Consider the following 22,969-nt stretch of genomic DNA (forward strand, 5'->3'; position numbering starts at 1 on the left):
TATGTTTACGGTCAAGGTGCCAGTCAATCCACTGGCCTTGTTTGAACCCCAATTCTGCTAATGTGGTCATTATATCCAGATAGCAGCCATACAATCTGAATGCCAGGTATAGTTTTCCCATCCATAAGAAATAAATATATTGTGCTGTGTAGCGACAGACACTATAATTACCCTTTTTTATTAGCATTGTCCTTTCAAAGAACTTTTTTACTTGCTTTTCTTTTGATCAAGCATCAAAGATGCAGAGAACTTGAAAGAGCATCTGTGATGCAAGGCATATGAACACTCTCTTCTGGTTAGAATTGTAGGATTCTTTTTAAACACAGTAAACAAATGCTTATTTACAGGGTCGTTTCTGAAAAGAATTTATGACATATTGAGGTCAGGAGTTTTTATTACTCCTGAGCTCCAGGGATTGGGTTCCCTCCCTTTTCTCATGTGACATGGGAAATTCACAGATGAAGTCAGAATAATGCTTCCTGAGACGTAGCTCTACAGTGGTACAAAATTCCAAAGCTTGAAACAGCCAGAGCTCAGATCAAGAAGTAGTTTCCTTTACCCAAAACTGACAGGCTGAAGAGCAGAGAGAGGACCAACTTTTCTAGGTGTGCGGCATGTTTGCTTGCTTGAGTTCTCAATATTTCGCTGATGGGAGCCATTCTTTGGTGATAGAATACATGCTTGGTATATAAATGATCTTGGGTCCAGTCCCCAGCATCTCCACTTAGTCTCAGACAGCAGGAGCCAATGGCCATCATAGTGATGGGTTAAATGGACTAAATGGTTCAATCCTTAGTTTCTTTAGCATATTACTTATCTTGCAGGGATCTTTCCTCCTTCCTTGAAAAACCAAAGTGAATCTGGATGACCTGACAAATCCATTCAACTTGTGCTTAATATTCTGTTCTTTTTGTCTGAACTTGTCCCAGACATCTCACCCACTTACCCCAGGTCATCAACCCAACAAGTCAAATTGTATCCATACCAATTTTCCTTCTTAAATTAAACATTTATACCATTACATTAACATTTATACCAGTGGTACCCAAACTTTTTAGCACCAGGACCCACTTTACAAAATGACACTATACCTAGCTTTACAACACTAAAGAAAGATTCACTTTACCAGTCATTCCTTTTACTACTGGGGGGCAGGGAATCACCTCCTGGAGCATTGCTGAGCTACATGTTCATCAGACATGGACCACCCCTTTGCACTGGACCAAGACAAGGTCACCTATTCATGAATAAATGTGCACATGCTTCTCATTTTTTAATTTCCATAGGGCTCAATACATTCTTCTTTGTCAGTTATCAGCTTGTCAGTTTTACAACCCACCAAATACCAGGTCCTGACCCACTAGTGGGTCCTGACTCACAGTTTGGGAACTAGTGACTTACAATTTCCAACCACAATATGAAAATTAAGTCATTTCTGCCCAATGTTGCATATATGCAGCAGGGATCAAATGTGTACACGTGGGCTGCGCAGAAATGGGTTAAATACATCAAAGAAAAACATTTCATTTTAGGCAAGACTAACAGAAATGGCAAGCTTCACTCTGAAGCATGCTATAGTTGATGCTCATCAATCTTCACTGTTAACTGTGGCAGAAAAAGCAGGGTGCTAAGAGCAGCAATTTTCAACTGCTGTGCCACAGTACACTGGTGTGTCATGAATGGTCCACCAGTGTGCTTCAGAGTTTAGGGAGGTCTTTTATTAGTAGGTATATTAGCATTCTGTGACCTTTCCTAGAAAAAGAAGATGCATAAGTTTTGACCCATGTGGCTTCTTTGCCTCAACATGTTATAGGCAGGAGGTATAGTCTGCTGGTTGAGCTGTCACCTTGCCTGAAGAGACTAAAGGCCCAATCCTATCCAATTTTCCAGTGCCAGTGCAGCTGTGCCAATGGAGTATGCACTGCATCCTGTGGTGGTGAGGCAGTCACAGAGGCCTCCTCAAGGTATGGGAACCTTTGTTCCCTTGTCTCAGGGCTGCATTATGGTTGCACCTGTGCTAGAAAGTTGGATAGGACTGGGCCCTAATTAGCAGGATCCGCTTAGATGAGAGGCCAAGAGGCTACAGGTATGGCCTCTATGTGGACAAGTGTGGAGGAATCCGCTGGCAAAAAGGACAACATCTTTAAGAAGCCAGTCTGAAGCATGTTTGCAGTGGCCTTGAGTCTACTAAGAAGGATGATACAGTATACAAGTACTGTAATAAATAAGTTTCCAGGCTTGAATGAAACTCTGGGTGGTTCAGCAGCAGCAAGCAGCATCCAAACAGGGAGAGGAGGCACTATTTTACACCAAACCAAGTCAGGAAATGTATGAGTGGCAGCCAAGCAGACCATTACCCAAGAGAGGCAAGGTTGTGGCTTTTTGGAGGTAGTTAGTTATATTGGGGGAAAGAGATTAAAAACTTGTTGATTTAATTCTACAAAGTTTGTCACTGCTGAGCAAAAACACTGAAAAGCATTTTCAACATTGACAAATATTTCCAGTCAGTTTCTTGGACTGGGTAAGTGATCCGTTTAGTGTTAGGTGTGTGTGAGTCAGTGGAATTAACTGTTGCAGAAGATGAGCTGATAGAAACTAGAAAAAGAGGGCTGAAACACTCAGTGACTAAAATTTTAGTTACTGAACTTTAAAACAATACTCTTTTTTTTCAATGATAAAAATAAAGAACTGATGTGTGCCTTGACCATTTTAGCTCCTTGACCATTTTAGCACCATTTTAAAACCACTTAAAATGGTGCTAAAATGGTCAAGGAGCTAAAATAGTAGAGGGATTCAATCTTGGAACAAGGAAACAAGATATTGAGGAAAAAAAAATAGTTGGAAGTATACCGTTCTAAAAAATTAAAACCCGAAAGGTGAAGAAAGGAACTTCAGGGGCATTCCAGAATTCTATATTCAATTGTATTGTAAAATTAACAAGATACGGCATGTACTCAGGCCAACGTGTATTTTTTTTAAAAGTTTCCAAATTCAGAGCATCTATACCTTTTTAAAAAATAATCAGCATTCAACTGTAATTGAGAAAAACCAGGCTGTCACCGAGTTCAAATCTGTTGCCACCTTGCTCTAAGACATTCAAAAACTAATTCTCAAATGGAAACTATCCATCATTGTAGATGGGACAACTAGAGTGTCAGATTATTGTATTGGCTGTAAATCTGAACAGGTTCTTGAGCAATAAGAAGTGCTATTCTAGTTTCTAAGGAACATGGTATTAAAATCTTCAGAATGTACTTTACAGAGAATAGGATAGATGCGCGTTAGAGTGGAAGAAGGAGTGCCCTTCCTGTCATTTGACATGCACTGAAGTGCAATGAACAAGAGAATGAGAAGAATTCACAAAGGACCAACTCCCCACTCCACCCTACAACAAAAGTATGATCAAAACTGAAACAGGCAGATCAAATCGAGAAGAGTCAGCCCCATGAAAACAAAGCCCAGGTTTGCTGCTATCATTAGTTAAAATTTTTGGTCCAGATAACAAACCACTCTGATATTTTTAATCATTATTGCAGCATGATAATGCTTCCTTTATAGAGGAAAAAATCTCCCTGCCCCCCATATCAAGCAATCTTCATCTGAAAAATAGAGACAAGAAAAATCTAACTGATTGAAATACTGAGTTTCTCCTAATCTGATAATGCATAACCAACATAGCACAGGTTTTTCTGGAAATTTAATTTTACCTGCTTTTTACCCTTGCGGGGGAGGAGTTTAACACCCTATGTCCAAAGCCAACACCAATAACTTGTAACAGTAGATTTAAAACCTACTTTTTCAGCAAAAATTTCCTCTCAAAGCTGCAAGCAACAGTTACAATTTAAACTGTTGCATATGTGGAGCACATGATTTTCTATTATTTACACTCCAGATAGTTCTTAAAGGGCACATATTCAAGATCACTTATCATGGATCAGTTATCCTTTGACCACTTTGCCCTATTCATGGCCACTGACCTTAAAGAGTTAATTTCCACCCCACTTTAAATGGATGCTTAAGGGTGGAGTAGGGATTCTAAGCTGTACACTGCCTACAAGAATGCTGAGGCAAGAAGTACAAATGGGAGCCAGGGTCACATTTGTGCCCCATGCTTCAACCAGGGAGCCGAAGTGAGACCAATATATGGTATTGGCTCTCAAGAGATGTTGCATCACATAAAAGCATCTTCACAACATAAATACCTCTCTGACATCAAGTAGTCAGGGCAGTGGAGAGAGAGACAAATTGTTCCCGCTGTGCCCATATCAGGGCCCACAAATACACACTTTTCAGCAAAGTGTGTGTGATCCCAATCTGGCTATAACTTGCTTATCTCACTATGGGCGGAAATGCACAAGTTCACCCTTTGCATATTTTCCTGGAAAAGCAAGAAGAATAAGTATAGCTCTTTCACGCCTCCACTTTTAGGCATTTCCTAGTAAAGTGCAAAGCCCTACTTATCAATTGTTTAAGTGTGAAGTGGTGCTTATTCTGAATTAAATATACAGCATACAAAGGTATGCTCTCATGTGCGCACATTAGGGATCCTCAAACTCTCATGATATGCTGAATCACATAAAAATATCCACATATTTAAAATATATGGAATAACTTAATTCTTTTAAAAAGAATTTAAAGTCTTTTAAAAGTGTAGACAATAGAAGACTCCTCCTTGTGAAAACTAATTGAAGCAATACTTACACTCAAAATATATGAATTGATTGTTACACCACCTGTACTACATATACCACTTGTATTCCTCCCCTCAAATCTTAGAAACTAGTTTTGTGAAGTACTGAGAATTTTCTCTTAGACATTTCTAGCCCAATCACAGAACTACAGTTCCCAGGGTTCTAGTTTCTAGCTTATTCTGCTGTAGTTCTGTTCCTTAGCAAGCCAACACCTCTGCTTTTAACTGTCAAACAGATCAGACAGAACTACCTGCACTGAGCTAAAAATACTGAACGCACAGACCTACAAACCCAATTCCTCATTATCACTGAAGCAGTTTTTTTCATTTTATACTGAGCCAGTATTTGACCTGGAAAAGGTTCGCTTTTCACTACTGTTAACAAGAATATCTGGCCCAAGAAAAGACCATCTCACTTGCTCAGTACTCCTTATCTTGTGGAACCAGAACAGCAGCAAATTCTGTCATCTACTGTAGGGAAAACTGAATGCTGTTGTTCAAGAGGATGATTCTATATCAGAAGAAAAAAAGATGCAGACATCAAAGAAGCAGTGTGCGACTCACATATGTAACTTTCTGAAGGCAGACACACCAACCCTGCAGCCAGCCAGCAGGCAGAATCATCATGGTAAACTCAAAGGTGACCATCTGGGATCTTGCTAAGATACGTACTAGAGTCAGAACTACCTTACAAGTCTGGCTTTTAAAGTTTTAACTCCTTGCTTCTTTCTTCATGGGGAAGAAGTGAAGGCGGCTATACAATCACCAGGATCTCACTGCTGCCAGAGAAAAAGGGGTTTTTGTACTGAACAGTGGCAGCACCAGCCTTCTGGGGGTGCATGGAGTCCACTGATAACTCTGTGGGGCTCCCCAGGACTCAGAATATCTAATTGCCGCTATTGTGACCCACTTCTGGTTTCATGATTGCAAACCAGGTTGTGATCATTATTTTTAGATATTCTGAGGCTTGGTGAGCCCCACAGAGGCGTTCACAAACTCCCTGCCCCCTCCTGGAAGGCCGGCACCGCCATTGGTAAGCACAAAAAACCCTTTGCCCCTGGCAGCAGCGTAATCCTGGTGATTGCATCACCGCCATCACCCCACCCCTTAAGGGGGCCAAGACAGGGCTTCCCTGGCATAGGCGTCACAAACCCCCAGCTTCGGAACCTCTGGTTGGTCTACAGCAATTGAAAACTATCCAAAAGACTGCTAACATTGCTAAACAGCGACAAAGAAATTATAACTATAAAAAAGTATCAGGACAGGAAGTGATGACAAAGTTATAGCAGAAACCAAGAGGAGAGATGGAAGAAACAAATTTCAAATTAAGTGAAAACTCAACAGAAGACTGGTACCTTGACAACCAGGCTGATAATATTTTTTTCCAAATACAAGGACTACAGAGCATCTGTCGAAATTTACATACAGAATTTAAATAGGCACTAAGTTGCGCTATTTTTCACACATTCTCTGTAAGAATTAATACTGTCAATGATGGCTGCTATCCTAAATATATTTACTTGGAAAGATCCCACTAAAAATTTTAGTAAAAAAGAGTCAAGCATCTGGAGAGAGGTATCAAGCAGCATGCCACATAGCCGAGTTTGGGGCCCTGTGCTGCTCAATATTTTTATAAATTATCTGGATGATGGTGTAGTGCAGTGGTATTCAAACTGGGGCATCACAACGCCCCAGCCTGAGGGTCCTGGTCCCTTTCCCCTTAAGGGGCGGGGGTGGCCAGGAGGCAGGGAGGAGGTAGCAGCGTGATCCCCAGGATCGCACCGCTCAGGAGCGCTGCAGGGGCTTGGTGCACTGGCCCAAGCCCCCTGCAGCCCCCCGGGGGTGCAGGAAGCCCTGCGCGACCTTCAGCAGGGCTCATCGGGTCAGGGAAGGTGATAGCGGAGCGATCGCGCACTGCTCCGCTAAACCGGAAGCAGTGCACGATCGCTCCTCTTCCCCTTTTGACCGGGCTGCAGGGACTGCGGTGCACCCTCCAGTCCCTGCAACATCCGTCCCTGGCTGCGGGGAGCCGGGCACGAGCAGCTGCAGGGCTCCTCAGGTCAGGGAAAGTGAGAGTGGGGCGATTGCGCTCCGCTTCCCGTTTTGCAGGGACGGCTGCTGCAGGGACTAGAGGGTGCACCCCAGCCCCTGCAGCCTGGTCAAAAGGGGAGCGATCGTGCACCGCTTCTGGTTAAGCGGAGTGGGCAGCGATCAGATCACTCCGCTGTCACTTTCCCTGACCCTGGGAGCCCTGCTGAAGGTCGCGCAGGGCTCCCCACACCCCTGGGGGGCTGCAGGGGGCTTGGGCAAGTGCACCAAGACCCTGCAGCCCCCGAGAGGCGCAATCCTGGGGATCGCACCACTGCCTCCCCCACCCCCGCAAAGACTTACTGCGGAATTCAAACTCTCTGCGAGTTTGAAAACTGCAGGTGTAGTGGAAGCACTTATCAAATTTGCGGACAACACAAAGTTGCAGGGATAGCTAATATTCTGGAAGACTGAATTAGGATTCAAAATTATCTTGAATAATTGGGCCCAAACCAACAAGATGAAGTTCAACAGAGATAAATGTAAAGCCCTGCATGAAGGAACAATAAAACAGAAGCGCAGGATGAGAAAAACTTGGCTTGGCCGCAACATGTGTGAAAAAGACACAGATGTATTAGTGAACCCCAACTTGAACATGACTAACAGTGTGATGCAACTGCAAAAAAAAGCACTTCTAGGCTGCATTTAGCAGAGGTACAGACTCCAGATCATAAGCAGTAATAATTCCACTTTATACAGTACTAATCATAACTCACTGGGAATACGGAATCCAGTTTGGGATTGCCAAAGCCCAAGAGGAGTGGGTTTACAGCAGGATTGCAAGGGTTGTAGAAAACACCCCTAGTCCTATGAAGAATGGTTAAAAGACCTTGGTAAGTTCCATTTGGAGAAGAGAAAATATGATAGCCCCCGCAAATACTTGAAGATGGTTGTCACACAGGAGAAGAGATGGACTTGCTCTTGGCGATTCCCAACAGCAGGACTAGAACCAATGAAACTACAGGGAAGTAGGTTTAGATGAGGCATGAGGAAGAATTTACTAATGTAAGAGCTTCCAGGCACTGAAACAGCCTGCCTGATACAATTGCGGGTCCTCTCTCATTGGAGATTTTTAGCAGAGACTGAAAACCCATCAGGGATGCTGTAGTTGCCTGCGATGAGCAAGAGGTTGGACTAGATGACTGCCAAAGTCCCTTCCAATTGTAGTATTATTCTATGATCTGGTAGACACTTAAATAGAAGTGTATTCTAACAGGTTGATTGGTAAGCAGAGGCATGCATAATCACAGAGCACTGACCATGAGCAAGTGCAGACAGACTCTGATCTGCCTACATGGATCAGGCAGCTATTAAACATAATACAGGTCATCCAGGTAGATCAATGGACAACACATGTGGTGATGTTGCAGTTCTTGGGGCCCAATATCGTCATAATTTCATTGCAAGGCCTATTCTATTGGAAAACTACCAACAGTTTTTTCCACCTTTCATTACAAAGAAAAACAGTCTTTCATAATTCCATATTAAAAGAATTGTATCCCAACAGTCTTTTCAATTAATAGATGTTCAGCTTGTGCCAAAACAGGGGAGGGGAGATTCTTTTAACAGGCAGCCCAACCCAGAGCTGCCCAGCATGCGGGGCTGCAACAGCGCCAAAAATGGCTGCTGCTACATCCAACATGCAACCTGGGCAGTGCCAGTGGCTCCTCCGGAGAAGGGGACTTTTGTCCCCTTCCCCCACTAAGGCAAGTAGCCCCGCAATGGGGCTACTCGATTCTACGGCAGCAGAAGGGTTACCATAGAATCAAGAGCCTCTGTTTCAGACCAGCGGCAAGTAATTTTTAACAATCCTAGGCTGCAATCCTACCCGCACTTACCCAGGAGTAAGTCCCAGTACAGGTCTGTAACATTTCCCCAAATGCAGTCACATGTCATGGTAGCATCAAGGCTAATATATTAAAAATAAAATACTGAAATGAATGGGGACTCACCTGAAATTGGCTCGTGACCCACCTAGTGGGTCCTGACCCACAGTTTGAGAAACACTGCAGTAAAGGCTTGATAAGCAAATTTGATTTGCTTAATATAGAATTTTTCCCTAAAATTTCCATCCCTCCACATTTTTCCAATCTCCCCCTCCCCAAGGTTAAATAAAAACTTTCAGAAATGTTTCATTTCTATTCCAGTTGCACCTTATGTAAACTGGGATTAAAATGTACTAAAGTACTCTCTCCTCATATGGCCTTAGTACCTAAAGAAAGCAGATATCAGATTTGGGGCTAAATATTTCTATACAAGGTCTCTCTCTTTTCTCCATGCCCTTGCCTCAGGATTGCAAACTAGAATTTCATAACACGTTGGCAAGCTGCGAGGAATAGCTGAAAGATACTCTTGTCTGGCCTGCTCATTATTAAAAGCATGTTTTTCTGCTTTCTGAAGCCTCATCCATTATGCATATTTGAAAGCTACCAAACATTAATGCTCCCACCCCGACTCTCCTCCACACCCACTCCCTTCTTCAAGCAGCCACTACAAGTCAATCTCTTTGCTATGTGCTATTGCAGTTATCACAAGGTAAAGCATGTAATAAACGCCTGCTTTGTAACTCAGTTCAATACAACTTATATTAAAAGGATTCACACTATATGAACTGCGACATAGTCCAGCTGCTTTGCCCCACCTGGCTGCCTTTTACCCAGCCCATGGCACTCCTCATACTGGCAATACCAGCGTAACCACAAAAGGTCAAATTACTGGATACCATAGACCCACCAAAACAACTGGTGAGTCCAAAACATGCAGATATCAGGAAAGGGGTAAAGGGATACAAAACTCTACTGAATAGAACGAACACACACACACACACACACACACACACACACACACACACACACACAAATTATTCAAGACCACACTTAGAAATTTTAAACCTCCTTCTCCATTTGTTTTAATGGCATGCAGAGTGGGAGGTGAGAAACAAGAAAACAAAGCCCACTCCAAAAAAAGTTCTGTTGTCTAAAGTAATCAGTTCACATAACAACGCTTGGACCTCGATATCCATGGGGGATCCCTTCCCAGACCCCCTGCAGACACCAAGACCCACAGATAACTGAATCCAAGGGTGGGATCCATCTCCCACATCTGGGAGGTTTCCTGAGGCCTGGGGGGGGCAGCACGCCAACTCCCCAGGCCTCAGAAAGCCTCCCGGACATGACCAGAAGGCGCTTCCAGACACATCCAGAAGGTCAGGTGAAGCCCTTCAGTGTGGGTTTGAAACCCACGCTGTGTCAAATCCATGGGTTCCGAACCTGCAGATGACTCTGGATTGTCTACAGGAAAATGAACACATGGGATGGGCCTTCAGTAGCCAGGACATGTTGCTTCTGTACAACTCCTGCCCTCTGCTTTACTCCTACTTCCAGTTCCCGTGTCTGTATTCTTCCTTGTCCAGACATTCCAAATTTTACAGAAAGAAGGTACAAACAAAATCAGAGTTCATGCAAATATATTCACATAATTTTTTCCTAAGATTTTTTTTTCGTTGTCACAAAGTTACAAAAACGGAGTTGTTTATGCCTTCATCTTTTTTCCCCTTCTCTGTCTTCTTTTCTTAATTAGTGAAAATTTAGGTCAGGAACCCCTGCAGAAGGCACAACTAATGCAAATCACACCAGCTTATTTGTGCTAAAGGCAGACACATAAAAACAAAAAAGCTGCATTGACGTCTTCAGAGAGGTGCTACTTTAGAGGCCAATACACTCTGACAAACAGTACATGGTGAGAGAACAAGAAAGGCCATGAGGTTCTTCACATCTACCCCATCTTCCTTACACAATGTTTTTCCACTTCCATTAAGCTTACTGAATTGTAACATTCATACCAGTTTTGTAAACTTGTACTTCCAATGGAAAGGCCCAGTGGGATCCAGCACGTCTCATTCATGAGACTTTAAGGCAAATATTTAGATACCTGGCATGAGACTTTAAAGCAATCAAGTGCTCTCATATACACCAAAGCAGCAACACAAAACGATAATGGTTATAAAGGGCCATAGTTCAGTGGCAGAGCATCCACTTTTCATGCTGAATATCACAAGTTCAATCTCTGATGTCTTCAGGGCATAGAAAGATTCCTGTCTGGAACAGGAGAGCCACTGCTAATCAGTGTTGAAATACTGCACTAGATGACCAAACAATGGTCTGACTGTTTATAAGGCAGCTTTCCCTAAGGCAGCGGTTTCCAAACTTTTTTGATTGGTGGCTCCCTTGACCAATGGGCCATCTGCCACAGTTCCCCATTAGGACTATAATCCTATACATTGTATAGGGCAGCAGATTTTTTTTACAAGGATTCCATGGCTCCTTTGGCTAGTTTCTGAGGCTCCCCAGGGAGCCACAGGTCAAAGTTTGGGAACCACTACTTTAAGGAAATACTATCAAACAAGAATCAATCACTTGGTATTTATCAAAGCTGCTGACAAAATTGTTCCTTCATAAATAGGTTTACTTTGAGGCTGCACAGACTAAAATGATAGATATCAGCCATATTCTGCAAGATTGTCATGCTCTGGAACAGGGGATAGTCCTCTAAAGACAAATCCAGCAACCCTTCAACAATATCAGAAAGTTATTTATATGAGCGGTGCTTCCCCATAAAGAGGAGTCTTCCTCCCCAGACCTCCTGATAAAAGTGGTGCCCCAGTTTATCAGGAGAGCACAGCAACCCTGCCCACTTCAAAGTAATAGTTCTGCTAATTCAACATTTCCTCCACAGAATTTCAACGGAACAAAAAGCATGTTCCAGACAGCAATTGTACCTCTCAGAGTGAGCAATCGTCATTCAACAGCTTAAGTTTTCTTAATGGACACCACACTTTAAACTAAGCTGGAGCCATCTGTTCCACCGCTCAGTTACAGAAGACAAAATAAACCTTCAGCAAAGCACAGTAATGCATAATACAGAAGTCAATTTGCTTGTGTCTGTATTTTTCCTAGGGGCTTTGGTAGCATCTCATGTTACAGAGGAAGAACAAAGCCAGCAACAGAGGCCAGATTAGGGGACAGTGTGATTTTTCTCATGTGATCCTGCCTGTTCCATGTGGGTTCTGCATCCCTAAATTGGGATACAGAGGGATCACAGCGGAGAGGTAATTCTGCCACATGTATACATATACACGAAACTCATATAAAGACTCACAGAAAATGCTATGCAGATGAACAAAGAACGCAACTATGCTTTCATTATTAACTGTTATCACTGTAGCACGATACACCCAGTAGCATATGTAGGAACTACCCCATTCCATTAGTAGGGTGGTTAGGCAGTTTGAAGTGAAAGAAAGAAGAATACTGTATGTCAGGGCTTTTCAAACTGGGGCGTCGCAATGCCCCAGCCTGTGGGCTCTGGCCACTTTCACCTTACATAAGAACATAAGAACAGCCCCACTGGATCAGGCCATAGGCCCATCTAGTCCAGCTTCCTGTATCTCACAGCAGCCCACCAAATGCCCCAGGGAGCACGCCAGATAACAAGAGACCTCATCCTGGTGCCCTCCCTTGCATCTGGCATTCTGACTTAACCCATTCCTAAAATCAGGAGGTTGCGCATACACATCATGGCTTGTACCCCATAATGGATTTTTCCTCCAGAAACTTGTCCAATCCCCTTTTAAAGGCGTCTAGGCTAGACGCCATCACCACATCCTGTGGCAAGGAGTTCCACAGACAAACCACACGCTGAGTAAAAAAATATTTTCATTTGTCTGTCCTAACCCGCCCAACACTCAATTTTAGTGGATGTCCCCTGGTTCTGGTATTATGTGAGAGTGTAAAGAGCATCTCCCTATCCACTCTGTCCATTCCCTGCATAATTTTGTATGTCTCAATCATGTCCCCCCTTAGGCGTCTCTTTTCTAGGCTGAAGAGGCCCAAACGCCATAGCCTTTCCTCATAAGGAAGGTGCCCCAGCCCCGTAATCATCTTAGTCGCTCTCTTTTGCACCTTTTCCATTTCTACTATGTCTTTTTTGAGATGCGGCGACCAGAACTGGACACAATACTCCAGGTGTGGCCTTACCATAGATTTGCACAACGGCATTATAATACTAGCCGTTTTGTTCTCAATACCCTTCCTGATGATCCCAAGCATAGAATTGGCCTTCTTTACTGCTGCCGCACATTGGGTCGACACTTTCATTGACTTGTCCACCACCACCCCAAGATCTCTCTCCTGATCTGTCACAGACAGCTCAGAACCCATTAGCCTATATCTAAAGTTTTGATTTTTTGCCCTAATGTGCATGTCTTTACACTTACATTGAAACGCATCTGCCATTTTGCTGCCCATTCTGCCAGTTTGGAGAGAGCCTTCTGGAGCTCCTCACAATCACTTCTGGTCTTCACCACTCAGAAAAGTTTGGTGTCGTCTGCAAACTTAGCCACCTCACTGCTCAACCCTGTCTCCAGGTCATTTATGAAGAGGTTGAAGAGCACCAGTCCCAGGACAGATCCTTCGGGCACACTGTTTTTCACCTCTCTCCATAGTGAAAATTGCCCATTGACACCCACTCTCTGTTTCCTGGTCTTCAACCAGGTCTCAATCCAGGAGAGGACCTGCCCTCTAATTCCCTGACTGTGTTTTCAGTAGCCTTTGGTGAGGGACCATGTCAAACGCCTTCTGAAAGTCCAGATATATAATGTCTATGGGTTCTCCCGCATCCACATGCCTGTTGACCTTTTCAAAGAATTCTATAAGGTTCGTGAGGCAAGACTTACCCTTACAGAAGCCATGCTGACTCTCCCTCAGCAAGGCCTGTTCGTCTATGTGTTTTGAGATCCTATCTTTGATTAGGCTTTCCACCAACTTACCCGGTATGGATGTTAGGCTGACCGGCCTATAGTTTCCCGGGTTCCCCCTCTTTCCCTTTTTAAAAATAGGCGTGACATTTGCTATCCTCCAATCTTCTGGCACCGTGGCCGTTTTGAGGGACAAGTTGCATACCTTAGTCAAGAGATCTGCAACTTCATTCTTCAGTTCCTTAATAACTCTTGGGTGGATGCCATCAGGGCCCGGTGACTTATTGATCTTTAATTTATCAATGAGGTCTGAAACATCTTCTCTTTTAACCTCTATCTGACTTAACTCCTCGGTCAGGAGGGGCCTCGGTATCTGCCCGAGGTCTTCTGCCGTGAAGACAGATGCAAAGAACTCATTCAATTTCTTCGCCATCTCTAAGTCTCCTTTTATCTCCCCTTTCCCTCCCTCACCATCCAGAGGGCCAACAGCTTCTCTGGCGGGTTTCCTGCTTCTAACATATTTGAAGAAGCTTTTATTATTCCCCTTAATGTTGCTGGCCATGCGTTCCTCATAGTCTCGCTTGGCGTCCCGTATCACCTTCTTATATTTCTTTTGCCACAGTTTATGTTCCTTTTTATTCTCCTCATTAGGGCAAGACTTCCATTTACGGAAGGAAGCTTCCTTGCCCTTCACAGCCTCTCTAACTTGGCTGGTTAGCCATGCGGGCACCCTCCTGGATTTAGTGGAACCCTTCTTTCTTTGCGGTATACACTTCTGCTGGGCCTCTATTACTGTTGTTTTAAGCAGCCTCCATGCACTCTGGAGAGATTGGACTCTTTTTACCCTCCCTCTTTTTACCTTAAGGGGCAGGGGCAGCCTGGAGGCAGCGGCACAGTCCCCAGGATCGCAATCCCCAGGATCGCGCCGCTCAGGGGGGCTGAAGGGGCTTGGCTGCATATACCTGAGCCTCCTGCAGCCTCCCGGGGGTGCGGGGAGCCCTGCGCGATCTTCTGCAGGGCTCCCTGCAGCTTTGAAAACGAAAGCGGAGTGATCGCACCCCGCCTCCGGTAAAGCAGAAGTGGACCGTGATCGCTCCAGTTTCACTTCTGAAGCTGCCTTCCCCCGCCCCCGTTGCCTGCCCCCCTCAAAAACTTAGAGTGGCCGAAACTCTCCTCGAGAGTTTGAAAACCGCTGCTATATGTCATTAAATGGAAAGCAACTTGAAGGGATAATGCAAGTAAGGCTAGGATTTGAGAAGGTGAGTTTGAGAGATTATGAAGTTGGGAAGAAAGCAGAAAATAAAAGACAAAAGCCAAAAAAAAAAAAAAGACTAAAGCTGGTAAAATGTCTTTGCTAATTATACTGGTATTAAACATACACATTTTATTTGCATAAAAAGGTGCATGTGTCACTTTCACAGGTTTTGTTCTAGAAATCACAATAGGGTAACCGTAATTCCTTAATTTAAAGTTTAGTTCACACTCAGCTCACTTCCTCCATGGACCTAGTTGTGCAGATCACAAGTGACTTGACAAAGCTCCTTAGTGCCAGTTCCAGCATTGCTTCTTGTTTCTATCAGTATCCTTCACATAATATCTGGTGGGCAGCCCAACCATATGGTAGACAAGCACTGGCTGCTGCACTGACACTGTGTGCTGCAAAAGTGCCATAAAGCCCTTTGTGTGTCATAAAGCACGAGCAAGAAGGCCTGTGCCATCTTGTGGGTGCCTTATCCCACCTGACAGCCATTGGGTCAAGTAAGTGTTATGTCGGACAATGGAGGGGTAGGAGGAAGGCAGAATGGAAGTGAGGAGGGGGTGTTTCAGGGCAGGGGAGGATGGGGAAGACCTCTGCTGTATCCTAACCCCTGTCCCAGGCCTGAAAGACCTATATGGGGCTACTCAGTTCTGCGCCAGTGATCTGATGCAGATCCAAGTAGCCTCATCGTTCTACATAGCCTCTACATAGCCTCTACATAGGGGTAAGGTTCTACAGGGTAAGAGAACAAATTGGGCAGTCCAGAGGTCTCTTTGGGGTAAAGGAACAAATGGTCCCTTTTGTTCTCTTATCCCAAGGACACCTTCAGACTGCTCAATTTCAGCACTGGATACAGTGTGGACCCAGCAGCCCCACTGCCCCCGTGATGAATAGGATTGGGCTGTAAAACACTCTTTCCTCTGGTTAATTCAACATTTTTGAATTAGAGCAATTTAAAGTGGCAAGTTCCTAAATACTTGTTCATAAGTCAGAGAAATTCTGGGAACTCAAAAATCTGCATTAAAAAATCAATATTTTTGCATCTTTATTCCAAGAACATCTGAATTTTATTTTTTTAATGACACCAAACTTTGCTTCAATTTCCTCTAAACCCTTCCTTGACAGGTTAGGATAAAGATGCTTCCAGTAACATCTATGTCTAATTCTCAGACTTCAAGAACTGAACAAGACGTTTTCAACATATGACAAGAAAACCAAGGTTTTTCACCTTGCAACAAAATAAAGTGTCCACAACGCTATTATCAAATGTTTCAGAAAGGGGATTAGATTCCTTCATAATAACTATTTATGGCTTCACTGAAAATGTGAACATGAGAAGTATTTGCTAACAACTGTAGCACTTACTGCTAAGAATTAGATAACTAAGGAGTTATAAATAGGTCCCATATGGCTGTGACCAATACTTAAAAGATCCATGTCCTGTTATGTCTCCAGTGAAGTCACAAAAAGTAACCAATCCTAAAGCTACATTTTTCCCAGTTGTTATATTCTTCCTGAAGCTGGGGGTTATTACGTAACTGGTTTGCAAGCTGCCCTGAGCACCTTTGTATGCATTTGTTTTAAGAGGAGCAAGAGGAGATAGAAATTAATTTTTAAAATAAATAAGTTTGCTCCACATTGGAAAATTTCCTTACACTGCGGTTAATTCAAAACAGGCATTTCCCAACAGTTTAGAGGAGGATGCTTGCAATAAAGATAAAGCAATCTTGTAGTCCAGTGGTTCCCAAACTGGTGGATCACGATCCATCAGGGTAACTGGAAGCAAATCACTCCCCCTTAAGGGGAGTGGCCCAGCAATGATGGCAGCAATGGCACCACAGTGATCGCAATAGTGCCGTGACCAAGCGGCTGCGTAACATCCAATCACAGCAATCGCAAACTGAAAATGAGTCCCAATCAGAGATACGAGCTGTTTGGAACAGCAGGGAAGCCTGCTGAGGGGGCTGCAAGGTCCCCTGCATGGCCAGCGCTACCTCCAGGACTGTTATGAAGCCCCTTCATCATGGATGCACCACAATCTCTATCCCCGCAAATACTTACAGGGTTCCCAACTTCCAAGTAGAAGTTTGGGAACCACTGTTGTAGTGTATTACATCAGAGGATGTACAAGCTGAGAAGCTAACTCACGCTCCCTCCTTGATATCTCCAGTTAAATACATCTTAGGCGGCAGAACTATTACAGCCCCGCTAGTGGTCTTGGAGAGCCACTGCCACATTAGAACAGCCAGGGCAGAGCCAGATGGACCACTCATCTGACTCAGTATACAGGTCCAACCTTGTTATACACAGATTTTTTATACACAGATTTGACTCAACACGAATGGCCCCTGCAAACGAGAAGGAATGTGCTGATCCCTGGAGAAGGGGAAAAACATATCCCTTTAAAATGCTTTTCTTACTGTTGTAGAGATTTTTATCTCCACATGATGAGAAGGGCCCTTTAAATTAAAGGATAAGAGTTCTTTACAATAGTTAGAGAGAGGGCAGCCAGCTGACAATCCATCAATCATGCTCTCTCCAAGCGACCCCCTCCCTTCAACCTGTATTGCAGCTTCAGAAAACAATAAGTACAAATACTGCTGGAGCAGCTATAAGATATCACAGTTTATAGCTATCACTGAGCTTCAGCCTTCGCAATTGCCATAGCCAACTCCCAGTGCGAAACAATAATACAAACATGGCCAGCCCCAATTACCTTCTCAGAAGGGAAGAAACAACAACACTTCATCTCATGCTGTTATGGTGGGCTACTTCTTACCATTCAGTTGCCATATGAAGGTCACTTGAAACTTCCTCTACAGTGTGACCCCATATCTGTGGATCCGGCATCTGCAGATTTGACTCACCACAGATGCGGTGGATATGGGGGAAGCCATTTCTGGTTTACTCATCAAACCAGAACTGGCTTTCTGAGGCCTCCAGCAGTCTTCTGAGGCCCAAGGACACCTTCAATGACCTCCATGGGTTTAGAAGGCCTCAGAAATCCACTTCCAGTTTACTTGTCAAATCATAAGCGGCCGGGATTCATGTATCCACAGATTCCCGTATCCGTGAGGGGTCCTGGAACAGATCTCCTGTGGGTGGATAAACAGGCCCAACTGTATTCAGGCATCTGTTCCAGTTGCCTGCACTGGCTCTCCAAGCGGCTCAGTCCCATAGTCTATGCCACTGCAACCCACCAAGAGACATATTTGTCAGCAGCACAGAGTATGCAGTGGGAACCAATCCAAGAGGCAAACAAGTGCAGCAAGAAGCCTCCACCTGACAGCAATACCAAGAGAAGCCAGCCTAAAGGTATAGCCCATCAGTCAGTTTCCCATTCCATAATGCATGCATGCTTGGAGCCCATTGGTTATATAAGGTTACTTAGAATGTTTTTGAAACAAATGCTTCAGAACATGAGTGGACTCAAAATGTCCTTCCACAGTTGCCACTGGGTAGATCAGACATCTTAAATTATTCTGCCGAATTCCAAGAAGGACTTTCACCAGACATCTGTACCAGACATGTAGTAAAAGTCAACTCTAGCTAGCCTCAGAGTTACAAAATATTTATGTCAAAGGTTGGTTGGCTAGTTATTTTGGGCCCAATCCAATCCAAATTCCCAGTTCTAATGCAGCTGCAATGCAGCCCCATGTTGAGACCAAATATTCCCTTATTTTGAGGAAGACTCCATGACTGCTCCTGCCCTGTTGGTACAGCTGCATCAGCACTGAAAAACTGGATAGAATTGGGCCCTTACTTATAGGGCAGGAGGTCTGGTCTAGAGGGTAGAGCTGCTGTTATGCCCGAGGATATCATCCAAAGATCTGAAGGTCGTCTGTTCAAGACTACCGGAAGCCCCAGGAGCGGAAAGACCTTGACAAGCTGAGCAGAACTCTTTTGGGTGAGAGCCAAAGAAGCCAGCTCTTAAGCTCTCTGTGTGGGAGGAGATGACAGCCAGAATATGACCAGACTGTTGGAAGATCCACCTGGAATGTAGTCAGCTCCTGAAAGATAGAACTTTTCTGTTCATTCTAAAAACTCCTTTGGGGGTACAGAGAAAGCCTGCCCATGTAAACTGCCTTGAATAAAGCCAAAGGAGCAATCCAATGGCCAGAAAGATGGTATAGAAATATCTGTTGTTGTTGTTATTTAGCTAGTATTGGGATTTACACCTTGCCTTTCCATTAAGCTCAAGGTAAATTACAATATTTGAAAGATACTTAACACAAGATTATAAATCAATTTAAAACAATAAAAACAGAACAGCAGCAGAAACTGCAGAAAAATACAAAGAAGCAAAATACTCAAGGAAATGGCAGGCCAAATCACTTTAAACACTGATGGAAGGCTATCCAAGAGAGAAAGAGAGTAGCCTTTTGAGAAAGGGTTTCATAGTCTGGGTGCCATCACCAAGAGGGCCCTTTGCTTCATTCTCACTAACTATATCACAGATACACAAACAAGCCTCCCCAGCAGAATGGGGAACAGTGGACCACAAGGGAGGAAGTGATTCTCAAAAGCATCCCAGTCCAAAACTGTTTACGGTAGTGTTTCTCAAACTGTGGGTCAGGACCCACTAGGTGGATCGCAAGCCAGCTTCAGGTGGGTCCCCATTCATTTCAATTTTTAATGTATTAGACTTAATGCTACCATGGTATGCGACTACATTTGGGGAAATGTTACAGACCTATACTATGAACAAGTTGCTATGTATATGCTTTCAATAATGAAAGTCAGTGGGACTTACTCCTGGCTAAGTGTTGGTAGGATTACTGCCTAGGATTAAAAAATTTCCCTGCTTGATGATGATACTTCCAGTCATGACATCACTTCCGGTGGGTCCGGACAGATTCTCATTCTAAAAAGTGGGTCCCAGTGCTAAAGGAGTGAGAACCACTGGGTTTAGGGTTTTAAAAGTATAACCAAAACCTTAAATTTCAATTGGGGGCAAACTGCTAGCCAAGAAAGTTTGCATAAAAGCAACATGCTCCATAAAACAGCAATGAAATTTTTCCCTTTGAACAACCAACAGTACTCATTTTCTTCATCTCCAACATATCCTTTCAGAATCTTCATTAGGTTAGTGCCCATCAGGTTAAATGTAACAAACACTGGGCTGTTACCATAAGCAGGAGTCCTGTGTCAAGTTCCCCTTCACCATGAAGTAGTGTAGTACTGCTTACCCAGTGTCATAAAACCATAATGCAGGGCTGGCTCAGGTTTGAAGAGGTCCACAGAAAAGTGTCTTCTGCAGAGGGCCTTTTCTTTCATGAATGCCCGTTGCCCAGGGTTTGTAGGGGATTTTATCATGGTAGCAGTGGTATTATCTACTTGCTATTCTTCCTCAAAACCTCAAATATAGTGCTGTACCAAGGCACTGTGGAGAAAAAATAGTGGCTGCAGCCATTGGTGATGGGCCCTACCACAGTGACAGAAACGCAACATCTGCCCAACTGTGCCAAATACCAGTTCCAGGTCTATCATCATGCTCAGCACTTCACCACTACCAGCAACAGCCAATTACATGGAGTAGGGAGTTGGAAAATGCACAAGATTAGGTAGGAGGCAGGGCAAGGTGCCCTACACATTAAGGTTGGGGGGGAGAGTAGGCAACATGGGGCTGCTGTTTTTGGTAGCAGTTCTTTTCCTTACAGCATATTTATTGCCTTTATTAAAAAATAAACTTCCCCAAAAATAGGCCCTTCCCACTATTTTACAAATGTTATTGTGACTAATCTTCAAGGAAGCTCAGGAAGCCAGTGCTTATTAATTTAAATACTTGTCACACCCTCTTGCTAATGTTACTGCCCAAAATACAGGGCTGCCAGAAAAGGGAAGCAGGTCAATATGAAGTGGACTCCTTTCACTTGTGCATGAGGCTGTTACATATTTTGCCCAAAGCATCCAGCGTGGATTACTGAGCTAGGAGGAACAGCAGCGCAAGGTCTGTTTTATGGCAGGCTGTCTACTCCATCTGTCAAGTTCAGATATTTCTTTTTAATGTCTCTCAGTTCAATTATATACGTAGCTTAGTAGTGCTACAGAATAAAGTACCATATGAATCACTGATCACTAAGCAATATGCAAGATCACCAGGATCTGCAAGCTAATAAAGTGAGGAACAAAGTCTATTCCATAATCTTGAGCTTTATGAACCCAGCTCTAAAAATCAATCTTACCTTATAATTGCTGGAATTGACCCAGGAGGTAGCAAGACCATCAACCATTTTATCCAGCATAGTCTGATCATGTTCAAGATCAGCAGATTTGTGTTTATCTGAGAAATAATCTATCAGTTCTTGGCCAACCTGAAGTCTCTTCCCAACATCCTTCTGCAGAACCTGTGCCAGGCAGTACTCCATTGTGGGCTCCATGATGAGCTAAACAAATAGCACACGTATGCGGGAAGCTAGAGGGCAGCAGGTTTGAAAAGTCCTGTTGCAGATGTATCCTCTAGGTCGCCTCTTTGTTCGATGAAGGTTACCAAGGGCCTGGATTTCAAAGACGCGATTCTGGGAATGACAACAATGCACCATGTGTGTCTGAAGAGCAGCTGGCAGGTTATTAAAAGTTCAATTCAAATAACTAGTAATAGATAAATAAAGCAGAGAATGGGCCAGCCGGGCTGTGTCACCAGGTCTGCAATGCTTGCAAATTCAACACTCCATCCTGTGAGAAAATTAAGAGACACAAATGTTAGAGACAAACTAAAAAGCAAAACTACCAAACAGTATAAAGATCCAGATGAGATACCTTGACAGCATGATTCTATGCATGTTCACTAGCAGTAGGTTCCACTGTGTTCAGTGATGCCTACTCACAGGTAAGTGTGCACAGGATTATAGCCCAAGTTGCCAAAGTGATGAAAAAGCCAATTGTTGGTTTCTTTGCAACAGGCTCCAATGAAAGATCAGGAAAATGAGTGAGAACTTGACATAGCCTCATACAGCTCTGTAATCTTCTCCCAAAGGTAAAGAGCTAATTCTGGTATATGGGCCATCAACTGTTAGGAAACTGTTAGGAAAGACATGTTTTGTTCAAGAACAAAATACAAGCAGCATCAAAAATCTTCTGGTAGTGAACTCTATGCAGACTGATACTTTTCCACAGGTTCCAGCTGTCTAAATCAGATGTTGCCAAAAACAAAACAAACTCCCCCCATACAGAGAAGAAAACATAAAAGTAGTTTCTTAACTGCTTTAGTTTTGTCTATGTGTGCCTCAGACACATAAAGCAAATAACAGCAAGGTTTTGCATACTGGCTTTAAGCAACACTGCGCAATCTTAAGAGAAAGCAGGCCAGCATGAATGTATTAAGCCCTTAAGCCAGGACCCACATTTAAGGTGTGGTCTGTGTAACACTGTGAGCAATGCCCTACAGATAGGAGTTTTATCATACAACACTCAGAGCACTACTTATATTCTGGGCTACACATAACAACAAAAATTGCTCATATAAAAATTGCACCAATACTACTGCTGTTGGATGTACTCAATCTGTTATCAAAGGATACTGGTCATACACACTGCTGAAGCTGTACAGGCTGAGAAGTTAGGTGACTCCGAGGTAAAAGGGCACAGCAATTGCAATATTAGCTTATTTCTACTGCAAACAGAATCAAGGACCTTGATGGTCTGAAACTAAAAACTACTGTTACGGTATTTAGTTGCACACAAACACATTCATTACCACTGGCAGAATGGCTTCTGTCACATACACATAATGCAGCCTTAAACATATAAGTTTATTGCATGGGTTGTCATAGAGAGTGTAACAATGGCTGCAGTTTTAATGCACATATAAATGGAAAGCAAAGTCCCTAATAAATCAATAGGATTTAGATACTTAATACAGATGCTTTTTGGTTCAAGGGTACAAAGGACAGAAGAAGAAAGTTTGGCTTGACAATATTCTCTTTCCTCTTGTCCCATCCAAAAAGCAGGGAAAAAGCAGGGTCACATGAGGATACAGTACTTGGTATGATTCCTATGGAAGCAAGAGTATAGTCCAGTGTTTCTCAAACTGGTGGGTCGCAAACTGGTGTAAAGGTTCCCCTGTCCCTTTAAGGGGTGGGGAAGAGGAGAGGTAGGGAAGTGATCCCCAGGATCACGTCCATTTGGTGGGGTGCTTGTCACTTTTAGAAGGCAGGGTTGCAGCAGGTGCAGGGAGCCC

General features: G+C 43.6%; 1 protein-coding gene across 5 annotated transcripts in view; it reads right to left on the reverse strand.

Moving 5' to 3' along the window:
- Nucleotides 1–22,969, reverse strand: part of CLASP1 (cytoplasmic linker associated protein 1) — a 213,446-nt gene that overhangs the window by 169,744 nt on the left and 20,733 nt on the right. For all 5 annotated transcript variants that reach the window (XM_066611749.1, XM_066611747.1, XM_066611748.1 and 2 more), the window contains exon 2: nt 20,976–21,465. In XM_066611749.1, coding sequence (XP_066467846.1) covers nt 20,976–21,170 — 195 coding nt within the window. In that variant the 5' untranslated portion in view covers nt 21,171–21,465. The remainder of the gene's footprint in view (nt 1–20,975; nt 21,466–22,969) is intronic.

Source organism: Tiliqua scincoides, chromosome 1, assembly GCF_035046505.1.
Source record: "Tiliqua scincoides isolate rTilSci1 chromosome 1, rTilSci1.hap2, whole genome shotgun sequence".
Lineage (NCBI taxonomy): Eukaryota > Metazoa > Chordata > Lepidosauria > Squamata > Scincidae > Tiliqua > Tiliqua scincoides.